The sequence below is a fragment of the Cnephaeus nilssonii genome, assembly GCF_951640355.1.
Source record: "Cnephaeus nilssonii genome assembly, chromosome: 5".
Lineage (NCBI taxonomy): Eukaryota > Metazoa > Chordata > Mammalia > Chiroptera > Vespertilionidae > Cnephaeus > Cnephaeus nilssonii.
Window position 1 is genome coordinate 77210629 of NC_137076.1, and position 21030 is coordinate 77231658.

The 21030-nt window shown below is 37.2% G+C and overlaps 1 protein-coding gene across 7 annotated transcripts in view; it reads left to right on the top strand.

The window, feature by feature from the left end:
- The window catches only part of SMAD5 (SMAD family member 5), a 48260-nt gene that overhangs the window by 21945 nt on the left and 5285 nt on the right, over positions 1 to 21030 (top strand). For all 7 annotated transcript variants that reach the window (XM_079771884.1, XM_079771889.1, XM_079771885.1 and 4 more), the window contains 5 exons: positions 853 to 1424; positions 9530 to 9781; positions 11312 to 11431; positions 16992 to 17213; positions 19175 to 19431. In XM_079771884.1, coding sequence (XP_079628010.1) covers positions 1022 to 1424; positions 9530 to 9781; positions 11312 to 11431; positions 16992 to 17213; positions 19175 to 19431 — 1254 coding nt within the window. In that variant the 5' untranslated portion in view covers positions 853 to 1021. The remainder of the gene's footprint in view (positions 1 to 852; positions 1425 to 9529; positions 9782 to 11311; positions 11432 to 16991; positions 17214 to 19174; positions 19432 to 21030) is intronic.

Sequence of the window (21030 nt, forward strand, 5' to 3'; positions counted from 1 at the left end):
AGTTCTAAAAATAGATACTTTCCATTTTGGGGGCAATTACCGTATTTTCCGGCGTATAAGACGACTGGGCGTATAAGATTTTCCTGGGTTAAAAAATCGTTTTATATGCCAGAAAATACGGTAGTCCAATATATCTAATCCCATCAATATAGTCCAATATACCGTATTTTCTGGCATATAAAACGACTTTTTAACCCAGGAAAATCTTATACGCCCAGTCTTCTTATACGCCGGAAAATACAGGTATGTGTGTTAGGATTTATTTGAGGGCTTGGTGCATTTTATCTTATGACAACTGTTACTTTAATTTGCATTTAATAATGTGACTTGAATAAGACCATGGCTTTTGCCCAAACCTTATAAGTCTGTGGAACATTTTAAAGAGAATAATGACCTTAGGGAAGAGCTAGATTTTCTTAAGACTTTTGTTCGGATCAGGACATATGTTCAGAATTGACATAGCATGTAACATGGGTTTCAAAGAAGAAAAGTACTTCAGAATCAAACCTTAGCAGGCCATTTGGGGGCTTACTAGCCTGAAACTAAAAGAATCAAAATCTAGAGGCTATTTCTTTTTAACGATACATAGAAAATACAGCAACCTGGTTTTGCTATTGGTTATCATTTGGCATTGCCTGTGAATTATTTGTTCATGTTAAGAAGAAAGAATTGAGTGGTCACAGGACTTTAGAGAAAATTTTTCTTTCTGGACTTAGGTTTTTTGTTTTACTTTGTAATGCTTTTCTGCTCTTATTTAAAAATAGCATACTTTTCAATTATATTGATTTTAATGTATGTTAATTGTATCCATTTAAATTAGGGATCTTATCCTTTTCCCTCTTTCTCTTTCAGGACATGAACCAGTGAAAAAAGCTTATGGCACTTATGAAGATAAATGTCACTCCTCCCTTTTAAATTGGAACTTCTGCTTTGGACCTGTGTATAACTTGTCATCTGTGATCTGTTCACTCAGTAGCCATTGACTTTGAGTTGCAAGAAGGTCTCTGAAGATTGATATCAAATGACGTCAATGGCCAGCTTGTTTTCTTTTACTAGTCCAGCAGTAAAGCGATTGTTGGGCTGGAAGCAAGGTGATGAAGAGGAGAAATGGGCAGAAAAGGCAGTCGATGCTTTGGTGAAAAAGCTAAAAAAGAAAAAGGGTGCCATGGAGGAACTGGAGAAAGCCTTGAGCAGTCCAGGACAGCCGAGCAAATGTGTCACTATTCCTAGATCTTTAGACGGACGCCTTCAGGTTTCTCACAGAAAAGGCTTACCCCACGTTATATATTGTCGTGTTTGGCGTTGGCCTGATTTGCAGAGTCATCATGAGTTAAAACCATTGGATATTTGTGAATTTCCTTTTGGATCTAAGCAAAAAGAAGTTTGTATCAACCCATACCACTATAAGAGAGTGGAGAGTCCAGGTAGGTTTTACCCCTTGAGAAGAATTAAAAAGACTTCTCTCTTCCTGATTTGCATTTGACTGGATTTAGTAATTAAAAGGTTATATTAGCCTTGTATTTATTTTCCTTCTTACAGATTTTAATCTTGGAAGGAATACTGGATTTTGAATTCAGCTTTTTGTATATAGATAATACTAGAGGCCTGGTGCACGAAATTCGTGCAAGGGGCTTGGCCCTCGTGGCCCTGCCCACTGGTCTTTCCGGAATGTCGTTGGGAATGTTCCACCGTCTGGTCTACTTAGCATATTAGCTCTTTATTATATAGGATAGCTTCCAAGTGGCTTATTCTAATTCATTGTTAAGGAGTCAGTTATATGTAACTGCCATTCCAGTGAATGACCTGTCTCTATTTTATTTAGGGCCTAAGCTCTATGTGCGTACCACACCCACTCTTTTTTGTCTATTTAAGAACTTTGTTCTTATAGTTGTCACCCCTTCCCCCAGCTTTATATTTTTCCTCTCTACTAGACTATTTGTGAGAGCATATAACATGTTATAATACTGCCCCTTCTAAAATGAAAGTTAAAAAAGAATTCCTGTTTTGATCTCAGTTACACCTACTCACACACAGTCTTATGCACTGTGTCCTCTAGTTCTGTTAGAGGAGTCTCCGTTTTTATTATCTTCACATTACTTTCCTTCCATTCTTTCTTGACACCTCTCCAGTTAGTCTTTCTTCTCTACCATTTGACTTGTCAGGATCACCAGTGACTGCCTTCTTACAGGTAAATGGGTCATTCTCAGTCCTCATCTTATTTGCCCTCCCAACATCATTTGATACAGTTGTTCCCTCCCACTCAAAACTTTTTCCTTATTGGCTTCTTAAACACTACAGTTTCCTAATTGTGCTTAGTCTCTTTGTTGGTTTATTTTCCTATTTTTATAGGACTCAGTCTCTGGACAGTTTATCCATCTATATCTTTCTTCTAAGAGCTCTCATGCTGTCACATATCTTAAAACCATCTATAAGCTCATGCTGACATTTAGAACTCCAAAGTCAACTTTTCTTTTGAGATTTAGATTCTTATATCCAGCTCCCTACTTGATATCTCCACTTGAATATGTCTAATAAATATATTTAATGTCTAAGTAGGACTTTTGATTTTCCCCCACCAAATCATTTATTTCACCAGCTTTCCTTATTGAAGTAAACGGCACCAGTATTCATGTAATTGCTACCTAGAAGTCATCTTTTATTTTTCTCTCTTAGTATTTGAGCTATGAGCAAATGCTGTTTGCTATATCTTTAGAATACTTGTTGATAGTATCATCCCTCACCATCTCTAATACTACTGTTCCAATATAGAATATCATCATCTTTTACCTTCAGTAGTCTTTTTAAAAAAATATATTTTATTGATTTTTTACAGAGAGGAAAGGAGAGGGATAGTTAGAAACATCGATGAGAGAGAAACATCGATCAGCTGCCTCCTGCACACCCCCTACTGGGGATGTGTCTGCAACCAAGGTACATGCCCTTGACTAGAATCGAACCTGGGACTCTTTAGTCCGCAGGCCGATGCTCTATCCACTGAGCCAAACCGGTTAGGACTCAGTAGTTTTATAATTGATCTTTCTGCCTGTTTTTGTCCCTCTCCAACCCATTCTGTTTTCTACATAGCAGCCAGAGTAATAGTTAAAAAATATATCAAATCATTCCAGTCTGTGCTCAAAATACTTTAAAGGCTCTCTATCACACTTAAAACAGATTTCTACAAGACCCTACACTGACCTGTCGAACTTCCTTTATTCTTTGGACTTGCCATATTCCTGCATCTAGGCTTTTTTCTTACAGTATTCTTCTCCCAGGATCTTTTCATGGCACATTTTCTTACTCCATTCAGTCCTTGCTCAAATAACCCCATCATTACTTGACACTATGTTAGACATTTAGTTTGTTTATTGACTGACATGAGCAGGACCTTCTTCTGCCTCGTTCTGCATTGCATCCCCAGTGCCTAGAATAGTATTATTTCCTGGCACTTTATAGATTGTGCTTAGTAAATATTTTATTGTAATGAATGAATTACATAAGCTGAGATACTGGATGAGTGCATTAGTTATCTACTGCTACATAATAAATTACCAAAAGCTAAGTGGCTTAGCACACATTTATTAACTCACAGTTCCTGTGGGTCAGGAGTCCAGGCACAGCTTAACTGGGTCCTTTGTAGTGCTGTAATCAAAGTGTTGGTCAGGGCTTAGATCTCATCTGAGGCTCAGTTGGGGAAGGATCTGCTTGCCAGCTCATGTGATTGCTGACAGAATTCAGTTCCTTGCAGGCTGTTGGACTCTTGCTAGTTGTCAACTGGAGGCAGCCTTTCTTTGTAGCTCACATTCACGACAGCTTATTTCTTCAAAGCCGGTAGGAAGGAGGGTCTTTTTTGCTGGATGGGTATTATATTCTTATGGAATTTTATTATATACATCCTATCACTTTTGCCATATTCTGTTGGTTAGAAGCAAATCATAGGCAATACCCTCAAAGGGAGGAGGTTATGCAAGAATGGTGCACAGAAATGGGAATCATGGTGGTCACCCTGGAGTCTGTGCCACACTGGTTTCACATGGATATAATATAAGCCCAGTGTGGCAAAAAGGCTGTGAAAATAACATTGGATATGTAGATTAGCAAAAAAGAATAGCAATGATGGTGCTGTCAGAGAAAGTTTAGTTTAAGAGCTTTAGATCTGCCAATTGATATTTGAGGTGATTCTCAATTTCTCATTGAACCCAAGAAATCTGTAGCCAGAAGGAATTGACAAAGAAAGGATGATGTGAGGATTTAATGAAGAAGCGTAGTTTGAATAACTTCCTAGCTTGATATTTTCTAGGAGTTGCTGGAATAAAGTATAGGAATTTAGTGTATTCCCCCATAGGTAGGGTGTGATTTGTAAACCCCCTATAGAAATGTTTTATTTTTTATAATCAATTTTTCTCAGACATGATTCATTTTATAGAAAAGACTGAGGCATAGCTCTGGTATGCTTAAGGAAGTTAATCAAGAATCTATAATACAGGATGGATCACTTTATGGTACTAGTATTAATAAAGTGATAGAAGTAGTAACAGTTATTAACATTTATTGAACACTTATGAACTGAGTATTTTTCTAATACTATGAGGTTATTTCTTTATAGGGTTAGAAAATGGTACTAATATTTAAAAACTTAATAAATTTACAGATAAGGAAACTAAGGAAAGTAACTTATATAAGGTCACATTGCTACTATATAGTGGAGCTAGAAAATATTACAAAAATTAAAAAGATGGAAGATAGTTGGGAAAGAATAGAGGGCCACCTCAAGTGGATCAGTGTTTAATCTAATAGGCAGTGTTGTCTAGTGGTAAGACTGGGTCCTAGACCCAGATTTTTGGGTTTGAATCCTGGTTTTATCAATATACTAGTGTGTCCACAGGCAAGTTACTTAACCATTCTGTAACTTAGTTTCCGCATCTGTAAAATGGGAGTAATATACCTACCCTATAGCTTTGTTATGAGGATTAGATTAGTTAATGCATGGCAAGTGCTTAGATTAAAACACTAACTGGTTCAGAATGAGTTTCAAGTTAAATATCATTCTAATAAAATAATAAACCTGGAAATAGAGTATAGGAGAATATAACAGAGAGAAAATTATAAAAAAAAAAATACTATTAGAACAATTTTCAGAACTGAAAATTGGAAGGGCCCAGTGATTGAGCAACCAGAAGAGGGAATAAAAAAAGACCCACACATGACATTTTAGAATATAATGGATAAAAAAAAAAAAAAAAAAAAAAAAAAAACATTTTAAAAGCTCCCAGAGAGAAAATACAGGACACACACAAAGGGCTGGAAATGAGTTTCTTGTATTTCTCACTGCAATTCTGGATTCTAGAAGAAAATGAAGCATTGCCCCCAAAATTCAGAGAGAAAAAGTTATCTATTCTGAAATCTGCAGGCAAACAAAAGGCAAGATTTATTGTATACGCAAGGACTCAAAATTTACACACTGTTTCTTAGGAAGTTAATTGAGGAACATGAGGTCCAGGAAATGAGATCCAATAAGAGAGAAGAGAATGGAAGTCCAAGGACTCCAGATTTGCAAGAAACTTAGTAGCAACCAGTCTAGATTTTAGCAAAAGGATGGAGGATTCAGGGGGAAAAATTGAATCGGTGGATTTTTTAATTTATTTTGTGACAGCTGGAAAACATGTTGATAGGAATTTGATCTGTTGGACTTATGGAAATATTAGTGATAAATAAGATTAAGCAAATGAAGGAACAAAGCTGTAGATAAAGCACTCTTCATGAAAAAATATTCCCGAAACCGGTTTGGCTCAGTGGATAGAGCGTCAGCCTGCGGACTGAAAGGTCCTGGGTTCGATTCCAGTCGGGGGCATGTGCCTTGGTTGCGGGCACATCCCCAGTAGGGGGTGTGCAGGAGGCAGCTGATCGATGTTTCTCTCTCATCGATGTTTCTAACTCTCTATCCCTCTCTCTTCCTCTCTGTAAAAAGTCAATAAAATATTTAAAAAAAATATGATCATAGGACATACTTAGCTCAACCTTTATATATACATATCCTCTAATAAAATGGTAATATGCAAATTAACCATCACTCCGCTATATAAGCCACGCCCACCAGCCAATCAGGGCGAGTATGCAAATTAACCCAAACCAAGATAGCTACAGCCACAGAGAGCAAGGTTTCCCAGGTAACAGAGCAAACCAAGCTTTCCATAGCCGTTGCAGGCCTAAGCCTCCACTCAAGCTACAAAGTTTCAATTATAGAAGGTAAACAAATTCAAACAGAAATGGCGGCAGAATGGAGCTAGAGAGAGCAGGCCAGGGTTGCCGGCGGCAACAGGGGAAGCAAAGCTTTCCGCACACCCTGGCCGGGCTCACCCGCTTAAGGCTACAAAGTTTCAATTGTAGAAGGTGAATTAACTGCCACAGAAATGGCTGCCACCCTGGAGGGAGCAGCAGGCTTGGCTCCGCTCCAGGTTACAAAGTTTCAATTGTAGAAAGAAAATAAATTCCAGATACCAGGGCCTCTGCTTGGGTTTTCAGGGGGCGTGGCCAGCCTGCAAACCACCACAGGCCCCTCGCTCAGGCCGCCCCACACCCCAAGGGAACCCCACCCTGATCCGGGACACCCTTCAGGGCAAACCAGCTGGCCCCCACCCGTGCACCAGGCCTCTATCCTATCTAATAAGAGTAATATGCAGATTGATCATCACTGCAACACACAATATAGCTGCCCCCATGTGGTCAAAGATCCTGCCCCCATGTGGACACAAGATGGCCACTACAAGATGGCCAGCAGGGGAGGGCAGTTGGGAGGCACCCGGCCTGCAAGGGAGGGCAGTTGAGAGGGACCAGGCCTGCAAGGGAGGGCAGTTGGAGGTGATCAACCCTGCAGGAGAGGGCAGTTAGGGGTGACCAGGCTGGCAGAGGAGGGAAGTTGGGGGCAAACAGGCTGGCAGGGGAGCAGTTAAGCATCAACCAGGCTGGCAGCGGAGTGGTTAGGGGGTGATCAGGCTGGCAGGCAGAAGCGGTTAGGGGCAATCAGGAAGGCAGGCAGGCAAGCAGTTGGGAGCCACCAGGATCGGGCCTAAATGGGCAGTCGGACATCCCTCCAGGAGTCCCAGATTGGAGAGGGTACAGGCTGGGCTGAGGGACAACCCCCCATCGTGCATGAATTTCGTGCACTGGGCTTCTAGTATGTATATAATATAAACAATGGATATTAATTTAACCAAAAACTTTTAATATAACTTTATTGTGGGGGAGGGGAATGAGAGTGGGATAGAATGATATAAGAAAGCTGCCTCATTTGCCATAACAGCAAGTATACAAATAATGTCTTGAGATCAATAATAATAATATAAACATATTAGTTAGCAGTACATAAAGTTTTAGAATAAAATGGCTAAGAGTTTATGTTTTGTTTTTTGTCTTTGGAAACAGTATGGGAGGAGGCTTAGAAGTTGCTATTTTTATTATATCTTTTGTAATATCTTTAAATTATTCATGTACTATTTTGGATGAAAATAAAATAATTACTAAAAAATGTGTATAAAAATACAAGTAAGAGAGAAGTTAGTGAGCTCTGCCTTAAAAAAAAGTGAAGAAATCCTTACTGGATTGAATACTTAAGTAGTTATTTTATTAAATCTTTCAGATTTAATTTTTAATTGCTAGCTAGCTAAACATAGACATTTTTACTACCTAATGCCCTCCCTACTCTCCACAGCAGCTAGCTTTCCCATCATTCTGTGAGTGGGGCAAAAGTTGGTAATATACAGTAGAATAAAACAATTTTAAACAGATGTTAACCACATAATTACAACACTAGTTCAATAAAATAAAAAGAGATACCCCCTCCCCCCCCCAAACCCCAGCAGTACAAATAAGAGCCTCTGATTCCTCAGGTACATCCCTGCTTCTGGGAGGCGAAGTATGATTTAGTAAACTTAAAAACAGATTGATTTTATTGCTGCAGAATGATGTCAGAGTCAAAGAGATTTTCAGAAGTGAAATTACATTGACAAGTATAGGAAAGTTGTAAAAGACATGAATTGGTACAATAAGAGTTTAAAGAAATTAGGTTTGTTTCTGTTTCCTATAGTGAAAGGTAGTAAGATATTTGAATGTGCTTGATCACTTGGGTCTTTAGAGAAAGTGAATGTTTAAATAAAGTTTATCTTTAAAAAAATTTTTTTTTTGTTAATCCTTACCCGAGGGTATTTTTCCATTGATTTTTGGGGAAGAGAGAGGGAAAGACAGAGAGAAACATCTATGTGAGAGAAACACATCGACTGGTTGTCTCCAGGTTGGAGAGGAGTCTGCAACTGAGGTACGTGCCTTGACTGGAATTGAACCCAGGACCCTTTGGTCTGCAGGCCGACATGACACTCTGTCCACTGAGCCAAACTGGCTAGGGCTAAAGTTTATCTTTTAAAAAAATGTATCTCTTAAAATGTTTAGGCTTTGTTGTAAATATTTTCATTATGGTCATGTTTAAAAATCTGATTTTGAATAAAGACTTCTACGTAAGAAAGGTTATTATTTTGAGTAGAGAAAACTTGACCAAAGAACATAAAATGTGAGATCTCTCAAACTAAGAAACATGAAATGGCCCTAGCCAGTTTGGCTCAGTGGATAGAGCATCCACCTGTGGACTGAAGGGTCCCAGGTTCGATTCTGGTCAAGGGCACATGCCCCGGCTAGGGGCTCTGTCCCCAATAGGGGGCGTGCAGAAGGCAGCCGATCAATGATTCTCTGTCATCATTGATGTTTCTATCTCTCTTTCCCTCTCCCTTCCTCTCTGAAATCAATATGAAAGAAAGAAAGAAAGAAAGAAAGAAAGAAAGAAAGAAAGAAAGAAAGAAAGAAAGAAAGAGAGAGAGAGAGAGAGAGAGAGAGAGAGAGAAAGAAAGAAAGAAAGAAAGAAAGAAAGAAAGAAAGAAAGAAAGAAAGAAAGAAAGAAAGAAAGATGAAATGTTAAAAATTGGAAACATGGAGGCTTTCAGAACATCTATATAGCTAACTTCAATCTCCCAGTCTTGTCTTGCTTCCTGGTTCAGTGGCTAGGCCAACTATTTTATCCTTATCTCCCTCCTGGAATCTCCCCATCTCCTCTTTGATTTTCCCCACCCTTAGCATTCCCAAGTGAAATCCTCCTAGTTCTTTAAGGTCCAATCAGATATTGTATTTTCTACAGCATTTTGTTTGATTCATTGCCAGCTAGAAGTACTCACCTTTGTTGAACTCTCATTGCATTAAATTTTTTGTAATATGGTGATTTTAAAATATGCCTTATCTCCTATAGAACAGGAGTGGTATCTATGCTGGGTTTTCTGTCTCCCAGAGTACTTTATACATGCTAAATGCTTACAGGGTTTTGGGTTTAATTATTATGTAAATAGATTCAAGATTCTACAAAGCAGTACTTCCTAAAAGCGAATTGTTTAATAGGTTTACCGTTTTCCCTGAATCCTTTCTATGTACCCCTTAATGTGCATGGGATATTTGCTTTAGTCATTGCTAATAGATGACTTTTGATTTTGTCTTTCAGTCTTACCTCCAGTATTAGTGCCTCGTCATAATGAATTCAATCCACAACACAGCCTTCTGGTTCAGTTTAGAAACCTGAGCCACAATGAACCGCACATGCCACAAAATGCAACTTTTCCAGATTCCTTCCACCAGCCCAACAACACTCCTTTCCCCTTATCTCCAAATAGCCCCTATCCCCCTTCCCCTGCTAGCAGCACGTATCCCAACTCCCCAGCAAGTTCTGGACCAGGAAGTCCATTTCAGCTCCCAGGTAAGAATTTATTTTATCGATACAAAAAAGTAATCCCTGAGAATCAGCAATTGTTATAATACTGACTCTCTGGATGAACTGTTCTATGCCAAGATCTAGCTACTTTTGACTATATTCTTTGGTAATTGTTTCATTTACAGAAGAGTTTTAGATTTTATTTTGCCAAATATCATGTTTACATATTTTCATATAATTTATAATAATAAGTCCCATTTATTGAGTGCCGTTTATATAACTGATGCTGTGATAAAAGACATTACATTAAATTTAATCTTCAGAACAGCATGTGAAATGATAATATTTCTATTTAACAGATGGAAAAATAAATTGATACTAACTCCAAGAATTTAAGTACCTTGCCTCAGGTCCCACAGCTAATAAATGGGGGTTCAGACCCAAGTTTCTTTGACTTTAATGTTTGTGCTTTTTAAACTTTACTACATTGTTTGTCAAATCATTTTAGACTTTGGAAGGTTAAATTGAATTCCAGTTACCTTTAATTAGAAGACTGGTTAACTGATTTGCTTGAAGAAAGATAAGTAGATTATAATTTATCCAGTTTCTGACTTTTGTTAATGGCATGTCATGTCATGTACAAACACATCTTATGTCACTCTGTGAAATATTTGAATGCTTAGTGCATGTGGAATCATATGTAAGCATATTATTTGTGGCTTCTCTGTAGCAAAATATTAATCGATGCATTTTTTTAAAAGAGGAATTAAGTATCAACCCTTTAACTTGCTGTTATGTATTTGCAAAAGCGAATTTTTATACTTAGTCCTAGATTCAGTTTAATTGTATCTTTATCTCAAAATATTTCTTGTACAAACCTTGGGGTGAAAGAAAAATTACATTCAGTGTTTATAGTTTCTGAGACAAAGAATTTTAGCTGTAGCTTTGCAAAGAATTTCAGACATGAGTGTTGGAACTCAAAAGACTTTCTAGTAACATTCAGTTTCCTGAGAGAATTACCTAGCCATTAAATAGGGTACAACAGCCATTTTAGGACATTGCACAAAATTAGACAATTGCTCTTAGTATTCATGGTAAATTTTGAAGCAGCATATCTTTTCCCTCCAGTTTTGAATAACAGTATACAGTATGTGATGAGTTTAATAATTTAAAAGTGTCTGTAGATACATACATACCCTTACTAGGATAATCATCTCCTTCAGATTGATTTCCAGTGGTTGCAGTTTCTCGGAGCATATTATTCGAAGCAAATAAAGGCAAATTCTTGACTTTGAATTCTATGTTAGTGAATTTTAGCACTGATCGTACTATTCTGGATTGTCCCAAATATATGTGGACTTATAGTAGGTAGGTTTTCAGTAGCTAATGGTTGTGCTGTCTTTTTTCCTTTTCCCTTGCCCTAAGATAGCATCTGAATTTTTGTGTGTCTGTGATACTCATTAATGAACCTTGCTGGTAAATTTATGAATTTTTAAATGCTTTTAGAATAACTTTGAGCAGGATGAAGACTTTATTCTTTGGGGACTTTAACTTGTCTCATTATTTTCCTCTTAGCTGATACCCCTCCTCCTGCCTATATGCCACCAGATGATCAGATGGGTCAAGATAATTCCCAGCCTATGGATACAAGCAATAATATGATTCCTCAGATTATGCCCAGTATATCCAGCAGAGGTATATTTACTTTTCTGTTCTTACTCTTTTGTTTGTTTGCTTCTTTTTAACTTCTTGGCCACTTTTTAGAAACACCTTTCTTGAAGTATAATTTATATACCATAAAATTTATCCATTTTAAGTATATGATTCAACAGTTTTTATAAATATATAAAGTTTTACACCATTACCACAATGTAGTTTTAGAGCATTGCCATATCCCTTTAAAAATATCCCTTGTCCCTATTTTGTAGTCTATTCCCACTCCCAGATCCATCTTCAGAGACCTTTTTATAAAATTTTTTTCAATAACTTTTAAAAAAATTTTATTATCAAAAGTTTTATATATGTCTCTGACACCCCCCCATGGATCTCCCCCCTCCTCCAGCCATTCCCACCCTGGGCAAGCCCCCACCACCCCAGGGTCTGTGTCCATTGGTTATGCTAATATGCATGCAAACAAGTCCTTTAGATGCTCTCTAATCCCCCCTCCCCCTGCCATTTGTCTCTTCAGAGACCTTTTAATCTGTTTTCTATGTCTATAGATTTGCCTTTTCTAAGCATTTCATATAAATAGAATAACATATTGTATATTCTGTTACACCTGGCTTCTTTCACTTAGTATCATGTTTTTAAGGTTCATCCATGTTGTTGCATGTATCAGTAGTTCTTTTTTATTACTGAACAAGTATTCCATTATGTGGATGTACCACATTTTTTTTATTCATTCACTAGTTGATGGACATATGAATTGTTTCCAGTTTTTGGTTAGTATAAACAATGCTATTATGAACATTAGCATATAAGTCTTTGTGTAGACACTCTTTTTCTTTTTCTTGGGTAGATACCAGAAGTGGAATTTCTGAGTCATATGGTAAATTAACTATTTAAGAAAAACTTCCAAGTTTCTCTAAACAGGCGGGACCATTTTCCATTCTTACCAGTAACATATGAAAGTTCCGGTTTCTCCACATACTCTTAACACTTGTTATTTTCTTTTTATTTTATTTTAGTATAGCCATTTTAGTGGGTGTAAAGTGTTATCTTATCGTGGTTTAATTTGCATTTCCCTAATGAATAATGTTGTGGAACATTTTTATATACTTATTAACCATTCATGTATCTTCTTTGGTGAAATGTTTATTCAAATCTTTTGCCCATTTTAAAATTGCATTGTTTGTCTTATTATTGAATTGTAATTGTTCTTTATATGTTCTGGATAGAAGTCCTTTATCAGATAAATGATTTGCCAATATTTCCTCAGTCTGTGGATTGTCTTTTCATTTTCTTACGGTTATCTTTTGAAGAACAAAAGTTTTTAGTTTTGATGAGTCCAGTTTAACAGTTTTTTTCTTTTCTGGTGTTGCATCTGAGAAATTTTTTCTGAGCTAGAAGTTCTATAGCTTAGCTCTTACATTTAAGTGTCTGATTCCTATTGAGTTAAGCTTTTTGCATGGTAAAGGTCTAGACTCATCTTTGTGCATGTAGATATCCAGTTGGTTCTAGCACTCAGTGTTTGTTGAAAAGAGTATCATTTCTCTATTGAATTGCTTTAGTATTTTTTCAGTAATCAGTTGATCATAAGAGTTAGCATTGCCCTGACTGGTGAAGATTAAAAAAAAAATAGACAAATAGATAAAAAGAACAGAAGAGAGAACCCAGAAATGGACCCACATAAATGTAATTAACTGATCTTTGACAAAGGATCAAGGGCAATAATGGAGAAAAGCTCATCTTTTCAACAAATGATATAAGAACAATTGACATTCATATGTAAAAAAATTAATCCAGAGACAGACTTTACACCATTCACCAAAATTACCTCGAAAGGAATCACAGACCTTAATGTAAAATGCAAAACTATAAAACTTCTAGAAAAGAACATAGGAGAAAATTTAGGTCTGAATAAGGTGATGAATTTTTAAATACAACATCAAGGCATGATCCATGAAAGAAATAAGACCCTGGATGGTTCGTTCAGTGGTTAGAGCGTTGGCCCTCAGACCAAAGGGTCTTGGCTTTAATTTCTGGTAAAGGGCACGTACCTCAGTTGCAGGTTCAATCCCAGGCCCCAGGTTAGGGTGAGCGCAGGAGGCAAACAGTTGGTGTTTCTTTCTCTTGCTCTCTCTCTCTTTCTCTCTCCCCCACCCTTTGCCCCCCTTGCCCTCTCCCTCCCTGCCACTTCCTTCAACTGCCTCTAAAAATCAATGAAAAAAATATCCTCACTCCTTGGGTAAGGATAAAAAAAAAAAAAAGAAGTAATCAATAAGCTGGACTTCATTAAAAATTAAAAACTTCCTATGTACAAAAGACACTGTAAAGGCAATGAGAAGACAAGCCACAGACTGGGAGAAAATATTTGCAAAATACATATCTGATAAAGAACTGTTATCCAAAATATACAAAGAACTCTTAAAACTCAACAAGAAAATGAACAACCCAATTAAAAAAAAATGGGTCAAGGACATAACAGACATCTCACTGAAGATAAACACATGTTAAATAAATATATAAAAAGATGCTCCACATCTATGCCATTTCTTAAAAGAGTGGTGTTTTTAGGTGTGTTATATGTGTTTGTGATCATATAAAAAGACTGTATGTCACATTATGTTTTTCTAGGAGCCCCATGTTTCTAAAAACAGTTGAATTTTCAGGCTCCGCATAGTATTATTAATATCTGAATAATGTCTGTGCTTTTTCAAGGTTCAGAATTTACCTAGGAATTTGGTCATACCAACTTGCTTGTAATTCATAGAATCTGCTTTCATTTAGAGCAAAATGTCTCAGATCATGAATTTTTGGATTTGAATTCCTTCATCTCTGTTTATTTGCTTTGCAACTTAGGGTGGCTTTTTAAAATTTCTAAACCTAAGTTTCTCTATTTGTAAATAGAATATTTGCAAAAGGATTATTAGCATATTGATTGAATTAGACAATATTTGTAATGATCTTAGCATGTAGCATCAGGTAATAAATGATACTACCTTCCTTCTGAAAATATGGACAATATTTATCCCAACAATTATTTTCCTTTTCTTCTTTCTCCTGCTTCTCCAGAAACCAGGCAGTGCCATTTGACAGTATTGTATGTTAGGTGTTCCTTGGAGTACCGTTTGTCTAAGCCAAACAACTGAGTCCCTTTAGAGGAATTGGCATGCAAGTCTTCTCACTCTCATAGATGTCTTTTTTCACCAACTTTCTTCCCCTTTCAGTCATATTTTGTGTGTTTTTTCTTTGACAGAGAGGTAACAAAAGGAAAATCAAAGTTAAACTGCAATGCTTTGAGTCACCAGTTAACAATATATCCTTTGCCTTGAGCAGACGCAAAGCTTTTCTTTTTCTTCTGCTCATCCTAACTAAAATTGTCTTTTAAGTTTTGCTTAGCAGTTTTTCCCTACAAGCTTCTGCTCATTCTTGGCTCTAGCTTTCCTGACACTATTCTTATAACTTCCTGTTACTCATTTGTATGTGTCTTTGGTTATGGGCCCCTCCTTGTTCCATTTTCGTATAAACTTCTTTAAAATCTGAGCTGTTAGAATTTCTTTTTATGGGTCCACATTGATATATTGTTTTCTGTTTCTCCTCATCTGAATTCTTTGCAATTGAATAATCAGAATTAAATTTTAAAAGTTAACCAATTCTTTTCCACCGCCTATATAGGCCACGTGACCACTCTTAAGTTTTCTCACATGTTTATCCCTGCTTGTAAATACATATATATATTTTATATATATATATTATATATATTGACTAGAGGCCATCTTATATATATTGACTAGAGGCCCGGTGCATGAAATTCATTCACGGGGTGTGTGTGTGTGTGGGGGGAAAGTATGTGTCCCTCAACCCAGCCTGCACCCTCTCCAATCTGGGATCCCTCTCACAATCCAGGACTGCTGGCTCCCAACCGCTCATCTCGCTGCCTGCCTGATGACCCACTAACCACTCCCCGGTCAGCCTGATCAATGCCTAACTGCTCCCTTGCCAGCCCGATTGCCCCAACTTTCCTCCTCTGCAGGCCTGGTCACCCCCAACTGCCCTCCCCTGCAGGCCCAGTAACCCCTAACTGCCCTCCCCTGCTGACCTGGTCGCCCCCAACTGCCCTCCCCTGCAGGCCTGGTTGCCCCCAACTGCCCTCCCCTGCAGGCCTGGTTGCCCCCAACTGCCCTCCCCTGCAGGCCTGGTCTCCCCTAACTACTCTCCCTTGCTGGCCTGGTTCCCTCCAGCTGCTCTCCCCTGCAGTCCTGGTTGCCCCCAACTGCCCTCCCCTGCAGGCCTGGTCGCCCCCAACTGCCTTCCCCTGCAGGGCTGATTCCTCCCAACTGCCCTCCCCTGCTGGCCTGATCACTCACAACTGCCCTCCTCTGCCAGCCATCTTGTGGCGGCCATCGTGTGTCCACATGGGGGCGGCCATCTTTGACCACATGGGGGTGGCCATCTTGTGTGTTGGAGTGATGGTCAATTTGTATATCACTCTTTTATTAGATAGGATTTTAGAGAAGAAGGGAGAGGGAGAGATTGAAACATCAATAATGAGAATCTTTGATCAGCTGCCTCCTACACACCCCCTACTGGGGATTGAGCCCGCAGCTTGGTCATGTGCCCTGACTGGGAATCGAACATGGGACCCTTCAGTCCACAGACCAATGCTCTAATCACTGAGCCAAACTGGCTAGGGATATCCCTGCTGTTTTAAAAGAAAATTGAGGGTCCATGACTTCTGCCTGATTACAGCTCCAAGATAGACATCCTACTAGCACTGTAGGAAGAGCTTCCTTGCCCCTCCCGCCCACTGTGTCCATTATGAATTATTGACTTTTACATGAGTGAGAATTTGGTCACCATGGATAGATACTCATTAACTTATAATAAGCCCATTGAAAATTGTAAATATTTTAAGAAAGCATTTTAATACGCCTAGCCTATCATGTAGACAGTCATTTCATTTGTGAAAAAAGACAGTTTTATTTCTTTTTTCCAATCTGTATACCTTTTATTTCCTTTTCTTGTCTTGGTGCATTAGCTAGGACTTCCAATCAATGTTGAAAAGAAGTGGTGAGAATATCCTTACCTTATCACTGCTAATCTTAGCAAAAGCTTCTAGTTTTTCACCATTAAGTATGTATGATGTTAGCTGTAGGTTTTTTTGTAAATGTTCTTTATCAAGTTGAGGAAGTTCCCCTCTCTTCTGGTTTACTGAGTGTCTCACTTAGTTTTTTTAGTTCAGATATTTGTTTAATATAATTTTATAGATTCTGGTATAGTTAAATCTTTTAGGATGCTGAAACAAGTTTGTCATTGCAAATTTAAACCTGGATTAGATCCTGCTAGGAAAACAATTTAAAATGTGATGTTGGCTATCCTTGTATTTGTATAATTTTTAAAATTGTCATACTCAAGGCATTTTGGAGTTTGTTTTTTGGGTACAGACTCAAAGCTAGGAAGGACAGTGAGACTAAGTGAAATATCTGAAAATTTTCTTTTTCATATAGTGCTTGGTTTGGGTTAGAGGCAAGCACCTAAAGAATCTGGAGTTTAGGATTCATTAAATATTTTTTTCTGTTTGGTTTGTTCACAGATGTTCAACCTGTTGCCTATGAAGAGCCCAAACATTGGTGTTCAATTGTTTACTATGAATTAAACAATCGTGTTGGGGAAGCTTTTCATGCGTCTTCTACTAGTGTGTTAGTAGATGGATTCACAGACCCTTCAAATAACAAAAGTAGATTCTGTTTGGGGTTGTTGTCAAACGTTAATCGTAATTCGACAATTGAAAACACTAGGAGACATATTGGAAAAGGTAATTTTGTTATTTCCCTACATTCACTTGAATTCTGTTTTTGTTGTGCTTTCTGTGTCCATAGTGTAAGTTGCTGGAGCATACAAAGCTTAAGGCGTAGTCTCTGCCCTCAAGTTGCAGGTGTTGAAGTAAAGACATAATCAGTCCTCTTTTTTTTTTTTAATCCTGCTTGATTATTCTTCATAGTACTTAGGATCTGAAAGCATATTACTTCTATGTTTATATTTTTAAATATTTTTCTGACTAGACTATAAGCTTTACAGAAATTTGTATTATTTACAACATCTTCAGCAGCTAGAACAGTGCCGGACTCATAGTAAATACACAACAAATATTTGTGGAATAAAGGAATGCTATGGAAGGATTAGGATTTTATTATTATGATATTTATGGAGTATTTTGGGTTGAGATGACAGGTCGGAATTTCCATTATGTTGGAGGAAAAGGGTTACAGGTAGGAAATACAGTTTGATATAAATCTTCCATAGCTTCACCATCACCCCTCCCACCTTTTAATTCAAGTAATAAGATTTTATTTCTTATTTGTCCTACAAGACAGTTGCTATAACAAACAAAGAACTTCTCACACTGCAATGAAATGTCATAGTCTCTTTTATCAAGTGGTCAGAAAGGAAGTCTGTCTCAGGTAGAGTGTGTATTGCCTCTTTCTTAAGAACTTCTGTTTTTATCACTTAATGCTTTTTTGCTTTTTTGACTTGAGAAAAATCTTAGTCCAAATGCTGAACAAAGAGTAAATAATTATAATTGTAATGCAATTTCTTACAGAAAAGATTCAGAAAAATACTATGGCCAAAAATAAATTGAAAAGAAGGTTTCCATTCTCTTTTGACTTTAGCCAACTTGATTTTTTCGGTGAAATGCCTCACTTCTACGCATTGATATTCTCACTATAGTAGAATAATTCAAGAGAAATCTACTTTGTGAATTCTAGATTTGGTTTTCCCTTTCCCCCCAGCATATATAGTTCTAGGACCCTTTCTTCTAAGGATCATCTTTAGTTGCTCAGAAAAGAAAAGTTTTTAATGTCTCAGTTTAATACAAGTCTCTGACTCATGGGTATGCAGAGGTATGTATGTACAAAGATGATATTTTTAGCCCTGTTTGCAGTAGTAAAATGGTGGGAACAACTTCAGCTTTAATTGTATAATTTGAATTTTTAATATTGTAACTATGTTCATATTTATTTATATTAAATACCAAAAATATTTTTAATTTTTATTTATTTTAATCTCTTAAAAATTTATTGATTTGAGAAAAAGAGAGAGACATCGATTTGTCATTCCATTTATTCATGCATTTATTGGTTGATTCTTATATGTGCCCTGACTGGGGATCAAACCCGCAACCTTAGTGTATGGGGTCAGTGCTCTAACCAACTGAGCTACCTTGCCAGGGCCAAAAACATTTTTTTAAAGGAAAGGTAAATCTGCCATTTACAGGCCCCTTTTGTGACCTGAATTTACATATATGCCTTAGGGTTTTTTTTTGTTTTTGTTTGTTTTTTAATGTTACTTTTCCCTCTGTTAGCAAAAGGAGTGCAAAATTCTTTGCCAAATGACTATATATGATAGTTGATAGCACCAAACATTCCTTTGAAAGGACTCATCATAAGGTACTTTTTGTCTTTTTTTTTTTTCTGTTGCTTTCTCTCATAGAGATGATAAATGATGGTTGGAAAAGGGAAAAAAAGGCATAGGAATTGATAACCTCTTATGCTGCCAACTGGGTCTTAAGTGTTAGTTACTTGAGGACAATTTTAGATTTAGGTAGACATTAACCTTTTGATTATCTTTGGCAGGGTAAGGCCATCTAGTGGTACCTTCTATCTAAAGACTGGGGAGTTTGCTATAGATTAGTGGGTGTTCTTACTTGCATCTCATACAGCCTCTTTGGTTCCATTATACTGTTTTGTTGACTCTTGTAATGCCTATCTTTTTAAGGTGTTCATCTGTACTATGTTGGTGGAGAGGTGTATGCAGAGTGTCTCAGTGATAGCAGCATATTTGTACAGAGTAGGAACTGCAACTTTCATCACGGCTTTCATCCTACCACTGTCTGTAAGATTCCCAGCAGCTGCAGCCTCAAAATTTTTAACAATCAAGAGTTTGCACAGCTTCTGGCTCAATCTGTCAATCATGGGTTTGAGGCAGTATATGAGCTCACCAAAATGTGTACAATTCGAATGAGTTTTGTCAAGGTAAGTGGGTTGTGACTTGTAGCTTAATTTGAGTCATTGCAAATATGTATATTATATGTCTGTAGGATATAATTTTTAAAAAGCCATTATTAAATGTAAGGTGGTAATTTTAACCTGATTTAATAGGTTTTTAAATGAAATTCTTAAATCTATAACTTTGACCACATTGTAGGTCTATGATTTTATTTTATAAACCAAACATTATAAAATGCATGATATTGATTTTGATGATGAATAGGGGCTGAATTTATAAAGAATTTAAGTTAAAGGCTAAATTGCTAGAGAGCATTTTAAAATACATATGTATTTTTATTGATTTTAGAGAGGAAAGGAGAGGGAGAGAGAAATAGAAACATCAATGATGAGAGAGTCGTTGATCAGCTGCCTCCTTCATGCTCCACACTGGGGATTGAGCCCACAAGCTGGGCTCTGACTGGGAATTGAACCATGACTTCCTGGTTCGTAGGTAGATGCTCAGCCATTGAACCACCTCGGCAGGGCGAGAGCATTTAATATTAACATTTCTTTTGAAGTTCCCTAGTTTTAGCAATTTAAATTATTATTAGGTCCCATTAGAGTAACTTTTAAAGGGTTCTTTAGGATATTAAAATTATTTTCCTTGTACCTAAGTTCTGTTATTGAGAATTTGTAAAGTTTAAAGAACTGTTTGAATTTATCATTTACTCTTGACCAGGTTTTATTGGCATTCCAAAGATGATGATGGTTCATGAACAAAATTTGGAAAGAAATTTAGTGATATATTTAAGCAACCTGTATTTGGTCCTTATGGATTTAGCCCAAGAGCAACTGTCAAATGCTATGTGTGGGTGTTTTCTTTTTGGCATTCAGTCCCACAGTCCAGTGCTTCCTTGCTGCTTCCGTATAGGTCTGTCATAAGCATCAGTTTATCAGTAGCCTTGAAGGTACTCATTCCCTCCCTACTGTAGAAACCTGACTTTTGCATATTTAATCTTGTTTCCCCATTCCTGTTCTGTTCCTCTGCACCACCACTCTTCGCCCCCCCTTCCCGAACCCCTCCTCTCCGTGTGCCTCCCCCCCCGCCCCCCACCATCACTGGCTCCCCAGCCTACTTTTCCTGGGCCAGGACTACTATAAGTGGTAAAGCAGAGAGTTTGATAAATTAGGGCAAGTAAAAGTGAGAAAATTTTAATCTTTGGCTGGAGTTTTAGGATAAAGTGTTCTAGTTCAATTCATCCCAGCAATTTCCCATTTTACAGGATAATTGATATGTGATTGCCATTTAAATTATACTTGCATGCCTTGATCAGATCTACAATGCCTTATTTGATTAAAAAAACAAACAAACGCTAAAACCTGGGAGCAAAAATTTTGGTGACAAAATCTGATGTGAACTTATATGAGGCTATATGTTTTAATTTTCCCTTTAAATTAGAATGTATCTCACTGAAGAAATATTAATTTTTAAATTGAGATATTGCACTTTAAAAAGTATTACTTTATAAAATTAAATAAAGAAATCTGAAATAATTTGTTCCAAGGGTTTCTATTAATGGAATTATATTATTAAAAATGCATATATCTTTTAATAATTCAGCTATTATGTTGATTTTAACTCCA